At 42.6% G+C, this 24,166-nt stretch overlaps 1 protein-coding gene across 1 annotated transcript in view; it reads left to right on the top strand.

Moving 5' to 3' along the window:
- The first annotated feature begins 15,344 nt into the window (after window positions 1–15,344).
- Window positions 15,345–24,166, top strand: part of RAB3B (RAB3B, member RAS oncogene family) — a 58,711-nt gene continuing 49,889 nt past the window's right edge. Inside the window, exons 1-2 of the mRNA XM_060083495.1 lie at window positions 15,345–15,457; window positions 23,296–23,523. Of these exons, the coding sequence (XP_059939478.1) occupies window positions 23,296–23,523 (228 nt within the window). The 5' untranslated portion in view covers window positions 15,345–15,457. The remainder of the gene's footprint in view (window positions 15,458–23,295; window positions 23,524–24,166) is intronic.

Genomic DNA, 24,166 nt, shown 5'->3' with positions numbered 1-24,166 from the left:
GACTTGGCCATTTAGCTAATATATAATACTTTTTCCATAAATTGAATGAAAGACAAGTGTTTCATTAAAATACACTTGAAGCACATGATAAGATGAACACAGTTTATCAAAGCATGTTGCATTGGCAAAGATTTTCTTAGCCCTTTTTGTGGCATTTGGGTTGTGTGGTGTACCTCCAAGGCAAGTGAAAATGTTTGAGAGGTAGTTAATAAGTATTTGATGTCTTTGCGGTACTTTCCAGAAACTGAGAAAGTGAATGACTTTAATGAATGGGTGACAAATTCTTTCACAAGGTAAGTGTTTTCTATTTCTTTGCTTACAACATGACTAAAAGAGGGCCTAATTGAAGTATCAACTGGTATTTATTTTAAATTTTTGATATTAGGTCACTTGTGATTTTTTGGCATATAACTCAGTAAGAGTTCAAAGAATTTAACGCTATTGCAATAACAAAACTTCCGTTCTCATGTGCTTATTTATGTGAACATTTCTAAGCATTTATATTTCTAAACGTAATAACTAGTGTTAAGAAAAATTGTTCCAAACTTTTAATGTTATTGTACAGCATTTTAGTAACAAGCCTCCCTAAAGGGTTATCTGACTTTCTAAGAGAATACAAATTAGTTTGATTTACTATTTACTGTTAATTAGGATACACACATTTTACAACTCTATAGAGTTAGATGTAAATTTATAGAAAACTGATAAGAAGCAAATGATTTCTTTCCCAGGGAGAAGATAACCTCAGAGGTTATAGCTTTAATGCCTTTAGGTCATTAACCAGTTTTGTATCTGATTTAATAATCTTACTTCAACTTTGAATTGGTTTTGTCATCTTGTTGGTCCTGATTAATAAGTTAAAATTTTGGCATGTGCTTAAAATCTGTCTGAGAATTAAGTTTTTAACATTTTGAGAATACTCTTGATATAAAAAATAGTTAATGCTGAATCCTGTCCCATTCTAGCCATAAGTAATATTCTTCCCACAGATATATGAATGACATTTTAAAAAGTCATGTCACTAAGAGATGCAATTTTAATAAAACTTTACTTTTTATGTTTAATAATTATTAACATTTGTAATATTTATTGTTTTGATTGGAATACTAATAATTCTTGGAACGATAATTGAATCTGGAAAAAAATTTTTAACTCTTAGATTTTAGCTTAGGTTTCCCTAAAAGTAGGGCCTGAGATAAGGCCTGTACGGGTAATATATTCTAGGAAGAGGTTCTCAGGAACAGGAATGAGAGACTGGGGAAAGTGAAGCACAGGAGGGAGAACCAAAATAGGATTTATTATTGAGCTGTTTACCTCTCTGGTCCAGGGTTGCCTCAGAGGAGCTAATTTCCTGGAAGAACGTCGACACAGAGGTGACAAAGAGCCTTGGAAGCAGAAAGCAAGAGATAAGGGAATGCAGTTTTAGAGAGGTGTCCTCAACCTCCAAACGTAGCTGGTTACCACAGCGACAGCCAAATGGGGGGAAAGATAAAGAGGTTGCAAACTAGGGTACAAAAATTGTCTAATGTAACTTAGATTCTTATAGTCAAAGAATTTGACTATAAGAATTTTAGCATTTTAATTCCAATTAAATACATAAATTTACTATAGAGAGGTATGACATGGTGATCAATAAGAGACTTTAAGCATATAAATGCATTACATTGGTTTATAATTCTGTGGGTGGAGTGAAAGGAATGCAAGTTCAAGAAGAAAGAGAATAATGTAAAATTTCCAAATGTTAAGAAGAGCCTGTCCATGTATTAGTTTTAAGTGGAAAAAAATTAAGTGGATAAGGTGGGTATAAAATTCCTGTGGTACTTAGGCTCTAGTGGATACATTTTTTTAAAGTGACATAACAGCTTTTTCTAAATGTTAATATTTACAGTACACCAGAAATTATGTCCTTTGCCGTTATTTAAATGATGAAGATTTTAGATCTCAAAAGAGTCAACTTAAAAGCACCTAGTTTTCCAAAATTCTTTCAGGGATCATGCAACCATAGAAGTTTCAAGACTACAGGTTTCAAACATTCTTTACCTAAAGATGCAAACATTTATACAGCACTGTGTGCCAGAAACTGTTCTAAATCCTCCAGTCGTATTAACTCATTGAATCCTAACAATAACCTGATGGATTTGGTTCTATTGCCATCATCATCATCATCTCTGCCTTATAGACAGGGAAACTGAGGCACACAGTGGGTAAGTATCTTACCTAAGCTAGTGGGATCAGAGTTGGGATTTGAATGTGGGCAATTTGGCCCCGGAAACCATGCTTTTAACTACTACACCATACTAGGCAATTTGTATTCAAGTCAACCAACTCAAGGATTGCATCAATGCCTTATGCTGTGTAGGAAGTATAAATTTTCAAGCCAACTTATACAATTACAAAAAAAGAAACATAATTGTCTATTCCAATAACAATTCCCTTTCAAACTGCCATTCTGCCTGAAGACAGAGAAACCACTTACAGTCAGGTCCAAGCTTTTTTAGGTTATTTGAGGTTGAAACTAGGTCAACTTTAGGATTTTTTTGGTCTCTTTTCTCCTTCCCTGGATGGCATTTAAATCTCAGAGAATTATACAGTGTCATGACATCAGATAAGAGGCACTGCTCATGCTAGCATCTTCTGAGGTATAATGCATCCTACCTGGTCCTGGCACATCCTTCCATGAAGGCCTCTGCTGAGATGTCTATTTTCCTATCAGCCTCCAGTGGTCAGTCCATGCACCCTGCCCCTTTATCTTGTCAGCAAGCCCCCTCCAGGTGGCCCTTCCAGCTCCTCAGCACCACTTCTCTTCCCTTCATTGGGCAGGATAATTGGGCTGCTCTCCCATGCCATTCTAGGCCATGAGCATCAGGACCACTGATCACAGTTAGGCAGCCTCTCCAAGGATAACCTGTCACTGCTGAGTGCCTAACTTGTCAGCTGCAGCAACCAACACTGAACCTCTGGACTTGGTGACACAATCCAGAGACTCCAACAGCAAGGTACCTCGTGTAGGTTTTTTTTTTTTTTTTTTTTTTTTGGCTGTGCTGCATGGCTTGCGGGATCTTAGTTCCCCCAATCAGGGATTGAACCTGGGCCCTCGGCAGTGAAGGCACTGAGTCCTAACCAATGGACCGCCAGGGAATTCCCCCTCGTGTCAATTTAATTACACTGGATTCCTTTTATCCTGGATGAAACAGCGATCTGATTTTATTGGAAGAGAGTCTTAATCTGGATTTCCCTTCTGCCAAGCTTCTGCTTTGGTACAACCGTCTGTGGGCTTGCTGACCATCTTAGTCACCATCAAGCTGTCTCACTCAATATTGCCTCTAAAGTGCACTCACTTTACAGTGATGCTTTCATGTGAGATTGAATTGGGAACTGTTGGGGAAGAGTTGGCAGAGTGTGAGGCCTCCATTTTGCTGGCGAGACTTCGCAGGTGTGATGTGGCTCTGGAGACAAGTATTGTGTCAGCAGCTTCCTGATCCCAGGTTGTAGCTATCGCAGAGTGTTCCAGGAGGACAATGGCTTGCTTATTTCCAGATGGTGGCCAAGATGGTGTGATCCCGAAACCATAACCTGGGAGGGCATATTCCTTCCCGAGTGATGTAAAACTTTCATTTCCCATGTCGGGACAGCCTACAATGTCTTGGAGTCATTCCTTGGGGCCCAGCTTAGTGTTTGTTCCTCTAGTCATTTCAATGATTTTTTTTAGTACCTAATTCCCTGTATTAAATGCTTTCTGATTAAAATAGCTAGCATGGTTCCTATTATCCACAATAGAACCTTGCTTATTATAGTGGTGAACTTCCTGATTAATATATCATATATACAGGTGTGAGTCCAAAGATATCACTTAGAAGTTCTAGATTTGTAACTGGATGTAGTAAATAATGAGACTTTGGATTGTACTGCTTTTGGTGAGTGGGTAATTGCATTTTGAGTTGCATTATGTTGAAGTGTTTTTTCCTTTTAAGTGTAAATATGGGTAGGCGGGAAATAATATAGTTCAAGTTGGGCAAAGAAATTAGTGTATTATGTAGCCATTAAAAAATTATTTTTAGCCACTAAATTATCCTTCTTAGATTCAAGAAATCTTTCACCGTATAAATTTTGGAGGGAGGCAGAACTCTTTCCATTTTAGAAGTTGGAAATACCAGATAATTGCTTTCCCAGCCTCCTTTGCAGCTAGACTATAGGCAAATGACCTAGGCTCAGCCAATCAGATACACCTTCCTGCAGCACAGACAACAGCGTTTGCTGGAAGACTGAGTTCTTGGCGCAGTGGTGGTTGTAATGCCCATGGTGGTGTCCAGTGTTGGAGGCTAGTGGTTTTCAAGCAGTACAAGTTTAGTACTTGTAAACCCCAGCATGTCTGCAATGTGTACCCCAAACCTGGTTCTCCAGCACCCCTGGGTAGTTTATGATCTAGTCAGTGTTATGTTTTTTAAATTAATTAATTAATTTATTTATTTATTTATTTATTTATGGCTGCATTGGGTCTTCATTGCTGTGCGATGGCTTTTCTCTAGTTGTGGAGAGTGGAGGCTACTCTATGTTGCGGTGCGCGGGCTTCTCATTGCGGTGGCTTCTCTTATTGTGGAGCACAGGCTCTAGGTGTGTGGGCTTCAGTACTTGTGGCACGCGGGCTTCAGCAGTTGTGGCTCGCGGGCTCTAGAGCGCAGGCTCAGTAGGTGTGGCACACGGGCTTTGTTGCTCCACGGCATGTGGGATCTTCCCAGACCAGGGATCGAACCCATGTCCCCTGCGTTGGCAGGCGGATTCTTTTTTTTTTTTTTTTTTTTTTTTTTGCTGTACGCGGGCCTCTCACTGCTGTGGCCTCTCCCGTTGCGGAGCACAGGCTCCGGACACACAGGCTCCGCGGCCATGGCTCGCGGGCCCAGCCGCTCCGCGGCATGTGGGATCTTCCGGGATTGGGGCACGAACCCGTGTCCCCTGCATCGGCAGGCGGACTCTCAACCACTGCGCCACCAGGGAAGCCCGGCAGGCGGATTCTTAACCATTGTGCCACCAGGGAAGTCCCTAGTCAGTGTTATTTAATAAATTCTTTTTTTTCTTACATAAGCCAGAGTAAGTTTCTGTGACTTGCCACTGTAATAGTCAACAACTGTTGTCTAGCAAGGTTATAGAAGCATTTTCCAAAGTATATTCCACGCAACACTAGTGTCCCCAGAAAGGCATTCCATTGCTAAATAAGTTTGGATAACAATGTATCTCTTGGAATGATTTATAATTAAAATCAATATTTTAGAAATTCTGAGAGGTCTCACAGGATATTTTTATTTGCTACTAGATGGAGTGTGAAACCAACACATGGAGGGGGGGAAATAATGAGAAAACTGCAGTGAAACATGTTTGGAGCCAGTGGATGAAGTCAACCTCTAATACCACTTTGTGGATTTCAAGATATATACCTAATATTCCAACAGTTTAAGTCAGCTGAAGCTTGGCTTCCCATAACTTGCCATGAAAAGCCATGAAAAACTTCATCTAATATCTTGGCCTCTCATTTATTTGGCCTCCTTCTCATCAATGACCTCCACTCTATCTCAGCCACCAACTCGAATGATCTCATTATCACTCAAAACTCTTCTACCTTTGAAGCCTTGAATCAGAAATTCCATTCTCTAAGCACAGCCACCTATCTATCCTTTCAACATAACTGATCAATATCTTCCCGTTACACTTTGACCTTATCCAGATCTTCTGATATAACTCCCTCAACTTTGCCCTGGTAAATCTACAGACCTTCCCTGTATCTGTCTCATCTTCTCCTCCTATCCTTTTATTCCAGTGGAAGAGATGGTTTCTACTTATCAGAGGCTAATCCTTCCATTGAGCTCTGGAGTCAGCCCTTCCCTGTCCTCAGGGTTTTTGTTTTTTTTTTTTTGCCATAAATGTTTCTCTCTTATATCATCAACCTCTCTATCTCTATTGGGTTATTCCTATGCAAACTTAAACAAACACTTATTTCTCATCTAAAAACAAACCATCCGTGGACTTTATGTGTCTCTCCAGCCTGACCCACACTGTCAACCTTTCCTCACTTCATTTTCTCTTTGACATTCTATCTGTTACACTCTGGCTTTGGCCTTCACAACTCCACCTAAATGGTTCCTGTTAAGGTAATGGGAGGAGATATTTAATTGTGAAGTGCATGAGGAAAGTCTGGTTGATAAAATCATTTTTGAAAGTTCTCTTTCTAATTCAGATTTGCATGGATGATACAATCCCCCCATATATTTTATATCATGTGCCAATAAATATTGTGATATGCTGCTGGCCAAACTATCATATCTTTGTACATTGCTTTAGGACCCTAAAAGGACAACTACTGAAAAGAGGAAATGGATCCTTGTGAACTTTCTTCCAGTGTTCCTTATCAAGTAGGTCAATAGCACCACCCTATTGTTTTACATGCCAGAAACCTGAGACCCATCCTTGGCATCTCCTTCTCTTTACTCCTTAATTGTCAATTACTGATCATTCTCTGTCCTAAATATTTTTTTAAAAAATCCATTCACTCCTTGTTATGGGCTGAATCATGTCCTCCCCCAAATTAATATGTTGAAGTCCCAACCCTAAACCTCAAAATGTGACTGTATTTGGAGATAGGGCCTTTAGAGAGGTAATTAAGTTAAAATGAGGTCATATGGGTGGGCCCTAATCCAATATGACTGATATCCTCACAGGAAGAGATTAGGACACACACACACACACACACACACAGGGAAGACCATGTGAAGACACAGGGAGAAGATGGTCCTCTATAAGCTAAGGAGAGAGGCCTTAAGAAATCAACCCTGGGACTTCCCTAGTGGTCCAGTGGCTAAGACTCCACACTCCCAATGCAAGGGACCTGGGTTTTATCCCTGGTCAGGGAACTAGATCCCACATGCCACAACTAAGAGTTCACATGCCGTAACTAAAGATCGAGCGTGCCGCAACCAAGACCTGAAGCAGCCAAATAAATATTTTTTTAGTAAAAAGAAGAAGAAAGAAAGAAATGAACCCTGATCTCAGAATTCTAGCTTCCAGAACTGTGAGAAAATAAATTTGTTGTTAAGCCACCTAGTCTGTGGTACTGGATGATGGCAGCCCAAGCTGACTAATACACTCTTCTTCATCCATATCATCACCACCATAGTCTAAACCACCAGCATTTGTCACCTAGACTTTTAGTGTAAGATCCATCAGGGCAGGGCTTTTGTCTGTCTTGTTCACTGCTGTATCCTCAAAGCCTAGTATAGAATCTGGCACGTGGTAGGCATTCAATAAACATTAATGAGATGGCTAAATGAATAGCTATTTAGGTGGTTTCCTTGCATCCATCCTTGCCCCTCTCTCCACATGTTCTCCACAGGGACTGCTCTCTTTAGAATAGAATTCTGGTTATATCATTTCCCTGCTTGAAACTCTTCACTGTCTCTCCTCCATTACTCCCAGGATAAAGTCCAAAATCAATAATACTGTTTAAGTGAGTGGTATAATTTGGCTCTCAATTCTCTCTCCAGCTTCACTGGATGTCATTCTCTCATTCTATCCCAAATTCCAGCCACATTTGTTTTCTTTCCATTTTTCAAAGTTCCTCATGGTCTTTACACATGTTATTCCCTCTACTTGGAGTGTCCTTCCCCATATTTTTGCCTAACTCATTCTTCAGAAATCCCACCTAAGTGTTGCTTTGTGAAATCTTCCCTGATCATGGCACCAACATAGCTTTTTCTTTTATATCTCCCATTACTTTTCCTTCAAAACAATGATCACAATGGTAATTATTGATATGGTTAGTTGTGTAATGTCTGCCTTCCTTATTAGAGTGCAAGGAAGTTCTGTGAGAATGGGGACTGTATCTGTTTTGCTTATTACTGTATTTCTAGTGCTCAGTACCTTCAGCCATGCCTGGTATACCATAAATGAATAATTGTGTTAAAGCATGGGCACTGTTAATTTCCTAGGGCTGAACGTTTTATTTTAGCTATCATGTACCAACTGCAAGCCTAAGGTCCAGAAGTAGTACAAAGGAGGGAGTGATTAAATTCCCTCCAAGTAGGATGAAATGGATACAAGGATGAGTAGGGAGGAGTCTTCTTGATAAAGGAGGGGTATTCAGGAAGGCACTCAATGTAGAAACAGAAGCCTATGCGAAATGCTGAAGTATAAAGCAGTTTTTATACTGCAGACTTACAGTATAAGTTATTCTGTATGGCCAGAGAAAAGGACCAAGGGGGTTGGTGGTGGGAGATAAATCTAGAGAGAAAAGGACCTGGTTGAATTTGTTAAGGAGGTTGGGTTTTATTTTATCATGCAGTAAACATCACCAGCTTTTCCAGTTCTTTCCTTTGTTTAGGTCTGCTTTCTCTCTTACTATCCATGGATGTTTGTAAAAGTCATTTAACCTTGCTGAGCTTCAGTCTCCTCTTGTTGGATGGTTGATGAGAGACATGAGATAGCGTATGGAAGGCACTTCAGAAAGTTTCTGGAATATGGTAAGTGCTTACCAAATGTCAATTCCCTTCCTTTCAGCCCCTATATTCAAGCTGATTTCAGCACCATGACTGCTGGTCAGTCCAGCGAGGTTGCAGTTCCCCTTTAGAGCACAAGGGGGAGTATGAGACTGAATCTTTGCAAAGGGTCACAGGGCATCTTAAGCAGCATCCCTCAGCAAGCCCTCTGAGAATGAGGATACAGATGTTTTTCCAAAATTAGAGAGGCAACCTGACTTATTTTATAGAGTCTAAGTGAGAGCAACTGTTTGTAAGTTCCCTAGACATGTATCTGAAGGGAGAAATCATTGGCAAGCATGATATACTTAGTTATGAGTTGTCAGATCCCTTAAAGTATCTGATGTTATTGAATTGAATATCCTATTAAGCACCCTCTAATTTACATACATTATCACTTTTAATTAAACTCTCCTAAGGAGCCAATGAAATAATTCTCATCCCCATTTTACAGATGAGTAACCTGTGTGATCAAGAGAAATTCAATCACATAACTAGCAAATGGTGAAGGTTGGATTTGAACTTAGACCTCTCTGATTCCAAAGCTTATGTCCTTTTGATTATCCCACACTGGTTTACTTCATTCTCTTTTGAAGTCACTGCACCAGCTTTCTCTCTGTTCTCCTTGTCCTCTGTATCTTGGAACCTCTGATCCATCTCCATTCTATAAGCTGAGTTCTTTCTAAAGCATATATTTGGCCATCTTCCCCCTGGAGAAAGCAGTGTAACGGCTCCACATTGCCCTGATCTTTGAGTCCATCATCCTTAGCATGGCTCCCCAGGTCCTGGCTGACCTCTGGCTCTGACTTACCCTCCCACCTCACTCATCACCTGTGCCCATCATGTCTGTGCTTCCAGAGACCTACAGTCCCTGATGTTCCCTAAAGCCTTCATATAATTTCGTACCTTTGGGCCTTTGCTCATGCTGGTCCTTCTACCTGGGTTCCTTCTCTGTGAGTTTAACTCCTACTTATCCTCGAAGACTCAGCTTAAGTCTCAACTCTGCATCCCAGGACCTGCCTCCTAGCATGAGGCCTAACTCTGAGGCTCCTCCACGTTGATGTGTCCCACAGTGAGAAAACAGCCATGTCTTGTCAAATTCATTAATGTGGCTGATTTTAGTCTTGGTTTCCCCTACTTTCAGTAGCTGAGAAACCATGGGCTACTTATTTCTTCTTCACATCCAGGATGGTATGAATCAGTCCCCACTTCATATGTTTACTGTGAAAGTTAAATGAGATGGTAAGAAACCTTTTGTGAATATTTGTATGCCTATTTATTCAGCAAACATCCCCTGACCCATTCTAAGAATGATCCAGGAGGTCATGTTGGGTTGCAGTTTGGCCTATGCCTTTGTGAACTCAGACCAGTGGGTCTTACAGCCTGCTATCCTGCACCAGACCCTGAGCAACTTGGGTCAGGGACCATTTGTTATCCACTTGGGTGTACAGCAGGTGCTCAGGTGATATTTGTTGTGTGGGTGAGTGAGTGAACAAATGAATGAGTGAATGGTATTCAAGGTAGTGGGAGAAACTGAGGCAAATTCATGGAGATGTTACGAGCAGGTCACACTCTGGGAACCAGAAGTAGTTTATGCTGTTGGAGCTTAGGGCAGGATGGGGGAGTGTCCAGTAATGAGGCTAGAGGGTAGTTGAGGCCAGACCACAAGAGGCCATATGTGCACATTAACAGATTTAACCTGGGTTAGGAAGACTCCTTTGCTGCAGTATGGAGTGTGGATTACAGGGGAAGCTTGGAGGCTATAATGGGGATAGGACAGTGAGAAAGCTGTGGCCATGCAATGGAGAGCTCGCAGGAAGTATCACGGACAGACTTTGGTGAAGGATTCATAGGGTGGGCGAAAGAGAGAGGGGTGGTGGGTGGGACCTGGGTTCTGAATATTCACATGTTGAATGCTTTGTGTGTGTGTGTGTGTGTGTGTGTCTCAGATTCCTCCCCTGCTGACAGCAGTATGCCTTGCTGATGGGGCAGTGTCCTCAGTGTGCATTTTCATTTATTTTACAAATAAAAAAACTGAGGCACAGAGAAGAAAGAAGGAATGATTAGTGTATGAAGTGGTGTTTGAGATACTTACCATTTTTTCTCCTTATCCAAATCTGTTCCCATTTCTGTAGTAGATTGGTTAAAGGCCATTGATTCCTCCCTTCTCTATTCATACCTCTTTGTGATGAGACTTTGCTCTTCTTCTCACTCAGAGCTCTTTGAATCTGGGCTGGGCTTGTGACTTGATTTGGCCAATAGAATGCAGTATATGGGGTGCTATGCAGTTTCTGAGGCTGGACCTCAAGAGATTGTATCTTCTGCCTTGGCTCTCTTGGAACTCTGCCGCGAGACCACCATGTAAACTGGTCTGGCCTACCAGTGGATTAAAAGCCTTGTGGGGAAGAACCATGGCACTTAGCCCTCAGCCAGTACTAACTGCCAGGCCTCGGAGTGACCTTCCAGCTGAATGCTGCTCACGAGTGATTCAAGGTAAAATCATCAGATGAATCCACTCAGCCAGCCACAGAATTGTGAGAAATAATAAATTATTGCTGTTTCAAGCCACTGAATTTTTGGGAGTGGTTGTTATGCAGCAATAGATAACTAAAACAACTTCTCTGCTCCCGTTACCAGTAAATGGCTTCACTGTCTACCTGGTTGTTTATGCCAATTCCCTTTCCCACACATCTCACATTTAATCTGCCATCAGGTCCTAAATACAAATCAAATCCCTCTACTTTCCACTTTCCCCACTGCTATGACATGACTTCTGGTCCTCTTCATCTCTCACCTGGATTTTTAAAGCAATTTCTGACTGTTCCCTGTCTCCTTTCTCCCTGCTTGCTACTTGTCCATCCCATCTATCACACCCACCACAGTCAGAGCTATTCTTCTTATATGCATATGTGACCAGGTTACTCCATTGCTTCAAACCTTTTGCTTGCAAGGTAATTTCCCAAACCTCTAACATGATTTACAAGGCCTTAGGCCATCTAGTCTCTGCCTTTCTTCCCAGCCCTGTCTTCCACCACTCCTCCCATGAACCCTATGTTTCTAGAGCTGCTTTACATGTTCTGGTGACTTTCTGGCACCTGCTCCAGCTCCCCTGTTATATGAGGCAACCACTGAAGGAGTGAGAGAAAAACGCATGACCTGCCAACATATCTGCATTCCTAGGCTGGCCATGAGGGACTCACACTGGGGTGTAGATCTGAACCTTGGAAAGATTTGAACATTCCAAGTGCAATCCACACTTAGGCTACTACCTTTTCTTTTCTTCTTTCTTTTTTTATACTGAAGTATAGTTGATTTACAACGAGGCTACTACCTTTTCTAAGTGACTGATTCTCATTCAATAAAAAGCATCACTTTTATATTTCATATAAAAACTAGGAGCTAGAGAAGGCTGATTGCTCTGGCAACTAGAAAAGATTTAAGGTAATTTTGTTTGTAGGACTCTTAACCACAGTGGTGTTCACCAAGCAATCATGATTCTGAGGTCTAATAGAAAGAGCCCTGGACTTGGAGTCAGACAGACCTGGTATCTGGTTCTGCCATTTACCAGATGTGTGACCTTGGAAAGTCACTTAAACTTTCTGACTTTTGTTTGCTCATTTATAAAAAGGGGATGGCAATCCATACCTTGTATGATTGTATTGAGGACTAAATGAGACAAAAGATGTGAATGAGCCCAGTATATGTTAAGGTCTTAATGATTATAATTGTTAGCCAATCTGATCTAAGACAAAAGGTAGCATTTTGTCTTTCTTCCTATTCTTACTTGGCATTTGGGTCTGGAAGTGAAGACAGTCCAATATAGTATGATTTGTTTTGTATTCTCTCTGGTGGTTACCTTCTAGTCAATGGGGAGGTACAAATGACACAGCCCAAGTGTCAGATATGGCCTCCCTCCCCCTTTAAGATCTAAAAGCAGTGAGCTTGAACTTCGATTTTTACATTGATTTTTACATTTGATAACCCTTGTAAGTTGGAAGACCTCCTGGAGATTTCCGCAAATTCCACGAGGGCTTGTGCTCTCTTCATCTCTGCCTCTACTCTCCTTTTTCAACTCAGGAAAACAAAGCCCATTGCTCAATTTTCCCAGTCACTCATCCTTACAACTCCTCTCTCAGAAAGCATTCCTGAGTGTAATGGCCTTTACTGAAGTCTTGAGAGTCACAGAAATTGGTTACATTATATGTGCAACAAACAACTTCTCCCATTTAATGCATTCCAGTGTTTAAACACCCTTTGTACACCTGCCATGGGAGGGTTTCTTCTGACCCTTTATCCATGTAGCACCTACACTTACAATGATTTTCTTACTCATCTTTTTCCTTTCCTCCCCCCAGCTCTCTTTATTACCTCTCTCACCCATATTGCTAAGTGAATTCCAAATTCTTTTCCTTTTTTTGCACAGAGCAAGTTGGTGTCTCCCTTCCCCTCTCACACTTACATATCCACACTCCTCAAGGTCCTAAGTAGGACAAAAGGACCTCTGAACATTAAGGTCTATCTTTCTTGGAAGGCAGTTGTGGTTAAGAAAATAGCATTTTTTGTTCTGTTATAAACACAGTGTTTCCTATTTATTGAGGGCTTACTATGTGCCTGGCTTACTATGTGCCTGTCAGGTGCTTTCCAGTAGCTCTCTCATTTTCTTATTTGATCTTCACAACATTATTGCTCTTTCTACAAATGAGGATGAGGTGCATGTGTCAGAAAAATGGGGTAATTTACATAAGATCACACAGCAAGTAAGTGTGTAGAACAAGGATTGAAAACCATATCTGTCTGGCTCCAAGTCTGTGCTCTGTCCACTTTAATACATGGTCTTTCAGGGAAAAAGGAGAAAGTGATGTGAAGACCTGAGGTGATGTAAACACAATACCATCTGTTCTCATATTGCCTCTCAACTCTAAAAGGGTGATTTTATGTGTTATCTCATTATTCTTGTGAAGAATGAATAATCATTATCATGACACCCATTTTGAAATGAGGAAACTAAGGCCTTATGGGAGAAAGGGAGTGAGGGAGCAGGCAGTGCAGGATATTTGATTTTAAGATCACAGAGGCACTAGTTCTGTGTGATTAAGAAGTTCAAGGTATGACCATGGGAGGTAATGTGAAGAGGAGACCAAGGACTGAGGGATCAGGAAACCACATGGCTACCGAAGGCACCAGGAGAATGGCAAGACAGGGCTAATGAGAATGACCATGAGCCAGGGGCTGAAATCTTCAATGCATAGGAGCACTTGGAGGTCAATCATGTCCTTGATGAGGAAGGGTGGAAGGTGGTATGGCTGGAGACCAAAGGAGAAGGAATTTTTGTACAAGGGTGGAAGTGGCAATGCCGACCCCACCTCCTGGTCCTGTGGTGTATGGGGAGCGAGAAAGTGAGAAGCCTTCCTGCAGAGGGTTACAGGAGGAGTCCTGGAGGAGGGCCAAGCTTTAACAAAGGTAAAGAAGTAACCTGAGTACTCTCTGAAGAAGCAGAGGGTGTAGGAGAGTTTGTTGACAAAAGAACAGGATTCTAGAAGGCACAGTGGAAACGGCTGACAGGACGAGGACAGTGGGGAGGTGAGTGAAAGAGAGTGGGTGGAGAAGCTCAGAACAGTTCAAGGATGAGTCTGAGGAAGAAGTCAGACAACCAGAGAGGCTGTCTACTGGGTGGTTCCTCGGGCCATAGAGACAAATTGTAGATCAGGTCGTAATGGAATGTGGGGAAAAATTGTTTTGGTATATGACTCAGGCCTCTAAGATTTTTAAAAATTGAATTATAGTTAATTTACAATGTTGTGTTAGTTTCAAGTGTACAGCAAAGTGATTCTGATATATATATATATATATATATATATATATATATATATATATATATATATATATATATATATTCTTTTTCAAGACCTCTAAGATTTGAGAAGGGGGAAGAGCATGGGGAGGGATGATGATTCTAAACCAAAGCTGGCAGCTGGCTCCTGTGACCTCAGGAAGACTTGAAGTCCAGGTCCGCGTGTGAGTGTGGGGTGCTAATCACCACTTATACCTGCCTTCTCTGACAGAGCTGGGACTTCCTAATGACCAGGCAAGAACATTTCCTCAGTCCAGGCTACTGCTGGTAATGGGGAGCCATTGAAAATGTTTCGTTTCTGTTTGTTTCTTCAGGGTTGGTGGTAACATGGTGACATTTAGAACAATCACTCAGGCTGCCTACATAGAGGCTGGATTGGAGAGTGGAGGCAGGGAGACCCATTAGGAGGCTGTTTCATTAGTTCAGGCAAGAAGTGATGAGGCCTGAACCAGGGCTAGAGCAGTGGAGACGGAGACGAGGGGAAGGGATAGGATATGTTATGGAGGCGTCATCACCAGGCTGATGGGATGTAGGGTGTGAAGGAGTGCATAGGGTAGAGAACAATGCCCAGGTTTCTGGCTTCATTTCCACCTGTAAACAGCCGTCCAGATTCTGCCTCTCTACCCGGGCTTTTGTGATGAAGCGGTATAACGACAGGGAAGTGCTTTAGAAATGGCAAAGCTACAAATCCATCATCACCTACATTATCATCGAAGCTCTCTGATCACCCTAGTAAGTTCAGTGTATGGAACGAGGCGGAGAATTAAGATAAATCACGATAGTCGCCCAGATATTGGGGAGCTCCGGGCCCCCAAGATACCTCGGATTTCCTACACCTGCCCAGAGCTGGGGGCCCGGCGAATAGGGACTCCGCCCCTGGGCGGGGCATGGGTGGGCCCTGGACGCGGTGGTGGCCCAGCCCAGCTGCAGCCCGAGCCTCAGTCCGAAGTCGCTGCGGTGGGGACCAGACCCGCCCCGCCCCGCCCTGCTCCGCGAACCCACTGCGCCTTTTGCCGCCCGCCGCCAGGTCCAGCGGTTCCGCGGCGCTGCCAGGGAGCGAGCCGCTCGTCCTCACCCGGAGTCCCAGGTAAGGGGCGCGGCCCAGCAGCCCGCCCGGGGAGGATCTGAGACCGATTCCCGGCGCAGGGCGCTGGGGACAGTGAGTGGGCGTTGAGAAGGAGCACAGGGCAGCGGAGGGAACACCAAGGAGAAGGGGCCAGGCGAGGCCACTAAGGAGGGGCACCGCGGCAGTGAAGGGGCGCGTAGCCTGGGGAGGAGGCTCTGAGGAGGGTCTACCCGAGCTGTGAGGGCCGCAAGGAGGGCTCCAAAAGCAGGGGCAGAGGGATTGGGGGAACGAGAAAGAGGGCGCCGGGGCTGGGGAAAAGGAGGAGCGGCAATTGGAGCGCAGTGAGGGCTCGTTGAGGGGGAAACGCGGGGGGATGGGGGGGAGAGGAGGGAGCTGAGAGGGACAGTGCGGGAAGAGGGTACCAGTGAGCCGAGGGGCGGGGAAGGGGGTGCTGAAGAGAGAGGACTGAGAGGAACGAGGGAAGGGAGGCGTGGAAGTGAAGAGCTAAGGGGAGGGGACTGGCCGGCGGGGGTCCTTTCGAGCTGGAGAGGAGTGAGATGATGAGGGGAAGGGGCGCTGGGCCGGGAGAAGGTAAAGTGAGTGTGATGTGGTGCCGGAGCCCAGGTGGGTCTAGGCAAGGGGGGTAACCTGAGTGCGGGAGAGGGATGGGGCTTGGAGATGGGAAGCTTGGAAGAATGGGAAGGTGGGAGGCAAGGCTGGGTCTATCCAGGCTGCAGAGAAAGGGGGAGAGAGCCAAGGGCTTGGATATGGGCTGTGGGCACCTGAGTTCTGGCTAGGGGTGGCGCATGGAGAGGCACTGGAATAGAGCAAGGGGTTGGCAACCGGGAGTGGAGGAACTGTCGGGGAACTTGGAGAGTTTAGGCTGGTAGATGGGCTGGGTCATGGTGCAGAGGAAGCCAGGTGTGGGTTGTGGTGTGGGAGTGGGAAGATGATTGGGGCCCAGAGTGGAGTCCAAGGGCATCTAGCTGGTAGCTGTGTCTTAGCTCCTCAGAAGGCTGAGGAGGGGGCGCAGGCACTGGACCCTGTTACACTGCTACCTGGGGTCAGAGACAAGAAGAGAATCGTTGACAGAGAAATTCATCCACAGGCTGACTCTGTTCTGGAGTCCACGTGTGGGAAGAGATTTTAGGGAGGGAGGTGGCAGCTAATAGAGGTGTGGAGGGGAGTGGGAGAAGGACAGGGCCATCCATCCCAGCTTCTTGGAATCCAGATGGAAAAAGGTGGGGGATAGTAAAAGGAGTTGTGTGTGTGTGTGTGTGTGTGTGTGTGTGTGTGTGTTTGCTCACCTGTTCTGAGCCTATAAAGGGAGGAAGACAATGGAAGTCCGTGAAAAGCCCTGTCTGTGGTACTGGGAAGCCCTGGTGCTGTGTTTGCCCTAGCAAATACATTCTGCCAGAGGATGGTGGGTCAGGGAAGACTTCCTGGTCATGAAGGATTTAGCTAGCCACAGAGGAAAGAATGTTCCTATCAGAGGAAACAGTACAGAAACAGACAAAAATATAAAATGATCTCTAGTCCAAGAAATAAATCTCCAGTTTCTTAAGGATTACAATATGAAGGGAGACACCAGCAACCTATAGAGGATGTTTAGGAAGGTTTCTCCTCTAAGCTGGAACTTCTATGGTTTCTCATCATCTCCCCAGAGTACAGCACAGGGCCTGGCACACAGTAGGTGCTCAATGAATGTTGACTGAATGACTAATTGAGCTCTGGCTGTGCTCCTGCCTCTCTCACGTACTGGTTTTAATTCTTCCAATAGTTTGCCCGGAAGCCACTTTATTAACTCATTTTATAGATAAGGAAACTGAGGCCCAGGGTGTGATCTGCCTAAGGTTACATAATTGCTTAGAGAGCCAGGGCTCAGCCCAGGTGTCTCTGACTTTGTCTTGTTCTCTTTTCTTCAAAAGAGAAGTTCATCCATTTACTTCTTCACTACATGTATTCAGTTGATCTCTTCTTGCTGGATTTTAAGGCTGTCTCCTCTTTCCTCCTCTTTCCTGGCTGAAGTCGGTTTCTTCCTTAGATGCTTGTCAGACTCAAAGTGTTGTTTGCTTTTCACACCGACCCTTGGAGGAGCCATTTCCTTCTTTCCCCCAGCCTGGGACCAGATATGACTTCCCTGGGCCTTCATCTGTATTGCTTGTCACGAAGACAGTGAGCTACCCAGCTCTGTCATTTATGTGACTGTCAAAAAAAAGAGAGAAGATCTGATTGACGCTTATCTGACAAATGCAGTTCTGCAGACACCACCTGTGCCTTGACCTGTCTGCTCAGATCTGCCTCAGGCAGCTGCCTCTGCTCAGATCTGCCTCAGGCAGCTGCCTGCTGGGGTGGTTTTTACTTCTCTTCTGAATGTCTGTGTAGCCCCTGCCCCACTCTTGAGAAGATCCCCTTGGGGGCGTCCACATGAACCTGCCTTCCAACTGTACCTCTCAGCTCTCCCTGTTTTCATACCACCTTCTGGGAAAGCTATGCTGTGTGCACATAAACAAATGTTGACAGTACAGTATGGCAAGTGCTAGGAAAGAGATCTCAGGGTGCTGGGGATGCTTTTCTACTCACCCTAAAATTGTTGTAGTTTTTATTTTCCCTAATCCCAGTCCAATCTGGGGGTAATCAGATGACAGAAGTTCTAGTAATGATGCTCCAACCGACTTGCTGTATGACCTTTGACAAATCACTTCTCTTTGTGGAACCTCAATTTTTTTTACCTGAAAATGAAGGGGAGTGGATCAGACCAGGAGCTGAAACTATTTTTTACTCTTGCCTTGCACCTATGGCAGACATAGCTAATAAAGGCAGGCACTTTTCCAACTGATTCTACGCAAGGCCAGGTGTAGTTTTCTCCACGGAGTGTAGGTATGAAGCACCCTTATATACATTTTCTTTTTTTTTAAATTAATTTATTTTTTATACAGCAGGTTCTTATTAGTTATGTATTTTATACATATTAGTGTATATATGTCAATCCCATCTCCCAATTCTTCATACCACCACCACCCCCGCTTTCCCCCCTTGGTGTCTATACGTTTATTCTCTACACCTGTGTCTCTATTTCTGCCTTGTGTGTCTCTATTTATTCTCTACACCTGTGTCTCTATTTCTCAGATGAACCGGTTCATCTGTAACATTTTTCTAGTTTCCACATGTATGCGTTAATATATGAGATTTATTTTTCTCTTTCTGACTTACTTCACTCTGTTATGACCGTCTCTAGGTTCATCCATGTCTCTACAAATGACCCAATTTCATTCCTTTTTATGGCTGAGTAATGTTCCATTGTATGTATGTACCACATCTTCTTTATCCATTCGTCTGTTGATGGGCATTTACGTTGCTTCCATGACCTGGCTATTGTAAATAATGCTGCAATGAACATTGGGGTGCATGTGTCTTTTTGAATTATGGTTTTCTCTGGGTATATGCCCAGTAGTGGGATTGCTGGATCATATGGTAATTCTATTTTTAGTTTTTTAAGGAACCTCCATACTGTTCTCCACAGTGGCTGTATCAATTTACATTCCCACCAACAGTGTGAGACGGTGCCCTTTTCTCCACACCCTCTCCAGCATTTGTTGTTTGTAGATTTTCTGATGATGCCCATTCTAACTGGTGTGAGGTGATACCTCATTATACTTTTGATTTGCATTTCTCTAATAATTAGTGATGTTGAGCATCTTTTCATGTGCCTCTAGGCCATCTGTATGTCTTCTGTGGAGAAATGTCTGTTTAGGTCTTCTGCCCATTTTTTTGATTGGGTTGTTTGTTTTTTTAAATATTGAGCTACATGAGCTCTTTATATATTTTGGAGATTAATCCTTTGTCCGATGATTCATTTGCAAATATTTTCTCCCATTCTGAGGGTTGTCTTTTTGTCTTGTTTATAGTTTCCTTTGCTGTGCAAAAGCTTTTAAGTTTCATTAGGTCCCTTTGGTTTATTTTTGTTTATTTTTGTTTTTATTTCCATTACTCTAGGAGGTGGGTCAAAAAAGATCTTGCTGTGATTTATGTCAAAGAGTGTTCTTCCTATGTTTTCCTCTAAGAGTTTTATAGTATCCAGTCTTACATTTAGGTGTTTAATCCATTTTGAGTTTATTTTTGTGTATGGTATTAGGGAGTGTTCTAATTTCATTCTTTTACATGGCTGTCCAGTTTTCCCAGCACCACTTATTGAAGAAACTGTCTTTTCTCCATTGTATATCCTTGTCTACTTTGTCATAGATTTGTTGACCATAAGTGCGTGGGTTAACCTCTGGGCTTTCTATCCTGTTCCATTGATCTATATTTCTGTTTTTGTGCTAGTACCATATTGTCTTGATTATTGTAGCTTTGTGGTATAGTCTGAAGTCAGGGAGTCTGATTCCTCCAGCTCTGCTTTTTTCCCTCAAGGTTGCTTTTGCTATTTGGGGTCTTTTGTGTCTCCATACAAATAAGATTTTTTGTTCTACTTCTGTAAATAATGCCATTGGTAATTTGATAGGGATTGCATTGAATGTGTAGATTGCTTTGGGTAGTACAGTCATTTTCACAATATTGATTCTTCCAATCCAAGAACATGGTATATCTCTCCATCTGTTTGTGTCATCTTTGATTTCTTCCATCAGTGTCTTATAGTTTTCTGAGTACAGGTCTTTTACCTCCTTAGGTAGGTTTATTCCTAGGTATTTTATTTTTTTGTTGCAGTGGTGAGTGGGGTTGTTTCCTTAATTTCTCTTTCTGATCTTTCATTGTTAGTGTATAGGAATGCAAGAGATTTCTGTGCATTAATTTTGTATCCTGCAACTTTACCAAATTCATTGATTAGCTCTAGAAGTTTTCTGGTGACATCTTTAGGATTATCTATGTATAGTATCATGTCATCTGCAAACAGTGACAGTTTTACTTTTTCTTTTCCTACATTTTCTTATTTAAAAATCACAGCAGCCTTCTGCAGTAGGTAATGTGATCATATCATAGATGAGGACATTGAAGCTCAGAGTTTCGGTGACTTGTCCATGTTCATACATTGACTTACTGGGAAAGCTGGGACCAGTAGCCAGGCTTTTTGTTATGATAAAGCTGCCACTCTAAAATCCCTTCTAATTCCAGTAATCTAAGAGTGCAAACAGCTGCATCAGAAAAATGAAAACCAATAATACAACATTTACATCAATAGTCTGGCACGTGCCAAATGTTCAATAAATTGTTTACTGAAAGGAGTAAGATGCCCAAGGATTTACTCTAGGTTCATTGTTGACAGGGTATAAGGATGGATAAAACTTAGCTGAATCCAGAAGGAGAGACAGACAGTTAATTGTAAAACAGGCTCAAATTATGGAGCCCAGATCAGGGAGAGGGCACTTGAACAAGATTTGACTGCAGAAGTGAATTAAAAAGCCAGTGAATTAATATTTATTGAGTACATCCCATAGATCAAGAAACCATGCCAGATTATTTACATATGGTAACTGCTCACTCTGTTGGTACCATAGCTCAGTGAAGTAGGTGGTAGTTTCTCTGTTGTAAGGTAAAATGCTGTGGCTTAGAGAGCTGATATTACTCACCCAAGAATTCAGCTGAAGAATAGAGCAGGAATTTTGACCTCTCCCATATTACTTCATGGTACTAGGTCTAGTCTCAGCTGTTAGTTGTTAGCTTGGGCAAATCCTTATAATTTCTGGCCCTCAGTTCCCTTCTTGATCCAATGGGGATAGTAATCTTTGTCCTTCCAGTTTTATCTCCCAGGTCTATCTAGAGGATAAAATAAGATAAAGGAAATTGAGGTAAGAATCAAATCTGTGTTTCAGTAGAGTTATTCTTTGACCAGGGGTTCCATTTCTAGGAATCTCTCCTAAGGAAATAAATAAGAAAGAGAACAAATATGTAAAGAAATGGTTACTGCAACTTAATTTTTATAATTAAGAACAGAAAAATAAATATATGACTTTAAAGAATTGGTCATATGACACAACCACAGGTTGGAATAAAGTGTAGTCAATTGAAATCATATTTACAAAAAATTTTTAAAGTCTCGGCATATGATATAATGTTAAGTGAAAAGGAGCAGGATACAAAACTAATTATCTCAGCTATTAAAATATACATGGAAGATATAGACTAGAATGTATTGTGTGTTATCATTTATATATATATATATATATATATAAAGTATGAACAGACCTCTGTGCTTATATATGCAAAGACTATCTTTGAAAGATACATAAATCATTAACCTGTTTGCCTCTGGGGAGAGACTGGTCATCAGGGGTGGAAGCAAGACTTACTTTTCACTGTAAACCTTTAGGTTCCATATTACCTACTTTTTATGCTAAAAGTTAAGAAAATAATGCAAATTGAAGATGGTGATAAAGTAATACTTGCAAATAGTAAAGTTTGTCTGAATTATTTTCAGTGTGTGTATTACCCTTTTTTTCTTAATACTAATTACTTGTTTATTGTAAAAGTGTAAAGGATACAACTCAGGAACAGCCAGATGGAAGAGATGCATAGGGCAGGGTAGGGGGAAAGGGTGTTTTGGAGCTTCCAGGGTCTCTCCTAGCACATCAACGTGATCACCAACCTGGAAGATCTCCACACCGCTTTGGTTAGGGTTTTTTACGAGGATTTCATTACTGTAGGCATGATAGATTAAGTCATTGGCCTTTAGTCATCAACTTAATCTCCAGCCCTTCTCCCCTCCCCAGAGGTTAGGGGGTGGTGCTGAAAGTTCCAACCCTCTAATCATGTGGTTGGTGCCTCTGGCAACCAGCCCCCACTCTGTGGTTGTCCTGGAGCCCCAGCCACCAGGCATCTCATCAGCGCACAACAAGACACTTATCACTTGCACTTCCAGAGGTTGCAAAGGTTTCAGGAGCTCTGCCTGGAACCAGGAACCCAGACCAGATACATGTCTTTTATTATATCACAATATCACAGCGCTCAATAAATGGGAACTGTTCTATGGTTATTGTCACCATCATATCTCTCATGGGAAATAATGAGTAATTGACAAATATTTGCTGGTAATATTAAGGCCTAGGTATACTACAATGTATTACCTTTTAAATTAAATAATAAGGTATAATTTCAAAATAGATGGCACTCTGGTACGTGAAAAAATAAAGGAGGAAATAAACTTCAAATGTTAACAGTGGCAGTTTCTGAGTGGATGCCGTGTCTGGTAATTTAAAATTTTCTGTTTTACATTCTTGTGTTTTTTTCTAATGTCTTGTAATGGATATATACTTTCAAAGGAGAAATTTTCTTTTGTAAACAAACAAAGACGACTAGCAGCAGAGTGGAGGGTGGTATGATGTCATTGTGATTGTTTCCCTTGCTTTGACTTGCTGTTTTGGCCTTTTTTTTTTTTTTTTTTTTTTCCAAACTCAGCTTAGGAGCTACCCCTACAGGAGCCTCTCCTTGCCCACCATGCCTCCAGGTTGGGTTAGGTACTTCTTATGGGCTTCCTCAGCCAAGGCTTCCCTCTGTCTTATCACTTATCCACTGCTTTGTTACTCTGTGTTTGTGAGTTTTTTATTCTAATCTGTGGCCACTCAGAGGTCGTACACCATGTCTGATTCATACTTGTATTCCTTGTGCCCAGCACAGGGCTTGACCCAGAACAATGTGTTTAGTAAATATTTGCTGAAGGAATGAATGGGAGGAGCTGGGCTCCACCCCAATCCTGAGACAACATTTGGGGCAGGTGCAGTGAGGGGGTGACTCTGAGTAGTGTGTATTTCCTCAATGATGCTGGGGCATGGAGTGAGTGTATGCAGGGTGGTGTGACCATTAAAAGTTAGGTGATCCAGGGTGACACTGGAGGTGTGTTCCTGAGTGACCACAGGTCTCTCCTGCAGATGGCTTCAGTGACTGATGGTAAAGCCGGAGTCAAAGATGCTTCTGACCAGAATTTTGACTACATGTTCAAACTGCTCATCATCGGCAACAGCAGTGTTGGCAAAACATCCTTCCTCTTCCGCTATGCTGACGACACCTTCACCCCAGCCTTCGTCAGCACCGTGGGTATTGACTTTAAGGTGAAGACAGTCTACCGCCACGAGAAGCGAGTGAAGCTGCAGATATGGGTGAGTCCTGGGCATCTTGGGCAGAAGTGTCCCAAGAGCTGACTCGTTTGCTGGTACAAAGGCTGGGCGGTGGGGCCAGTTTAGAACTTCTGGGTTTTATGACATTAGGCACCAGTGCTATTGTGTATCTGGCCCCTGGCCTATCCCTTGTTGGTTTTATACAGTTTTGCTCTCCTCTGGGAACTCAGTTGCTTCTGCTGCTTAACTGTCCAAAAGGTTTTATCCTGGCTTATATGGATGAGTAACCAAGAATCTGGGCTTTGGAGTTATAGACCTAGATTCAGATTTCAGTTCTGCCAGTAACTAGTCATGGAACCTTGACTAAATTACTTAACCTCTCTGGGCCACACTTTCCTCTTTGGGGATTATAATAGCATCTATGTCATAGGGCTGTTGGGTGCTTAGCATAGTTCCCAGAACATAATAAATGCACAATAAATGTTAGCTACTGTATCCATAATCTATCACTCTGTAATCACTTCAAAACTTGATGGCTTAAAACAACAATAATAATTCATTAACACACAGTTACTGTGGATCAAATATTTGGGAGTGGCTTGGCTTCTGGCTTGTGGTCTCTTATGAGGTTGCTGCCAGATGTTGGCTTAGGTTACAGTCATCTGAAGGCTTGAGTGGGCCTGGA

Source organism: Mesoplodon densirostris, chromosome 2, assembly GCF_025265405.1.
Source record: "Mesoplodon densirostris isolate mMesDen1 chromosome 2, mMesDen1 primary haplotype, whole genome shotgun sequence".
Taxonomy (NCBI): Eukaryota; Metazoa; Chordata; class Mammalia; order Artiodactyla; family Ziphiidae; genus Mesoplodon; species Mesoplodon densirostris.
The sequence above is the reverse complement of the archived record's forward strand: the minus strand, read 5'-3'. Positions and strand labels throughout refer to the sequence as shown.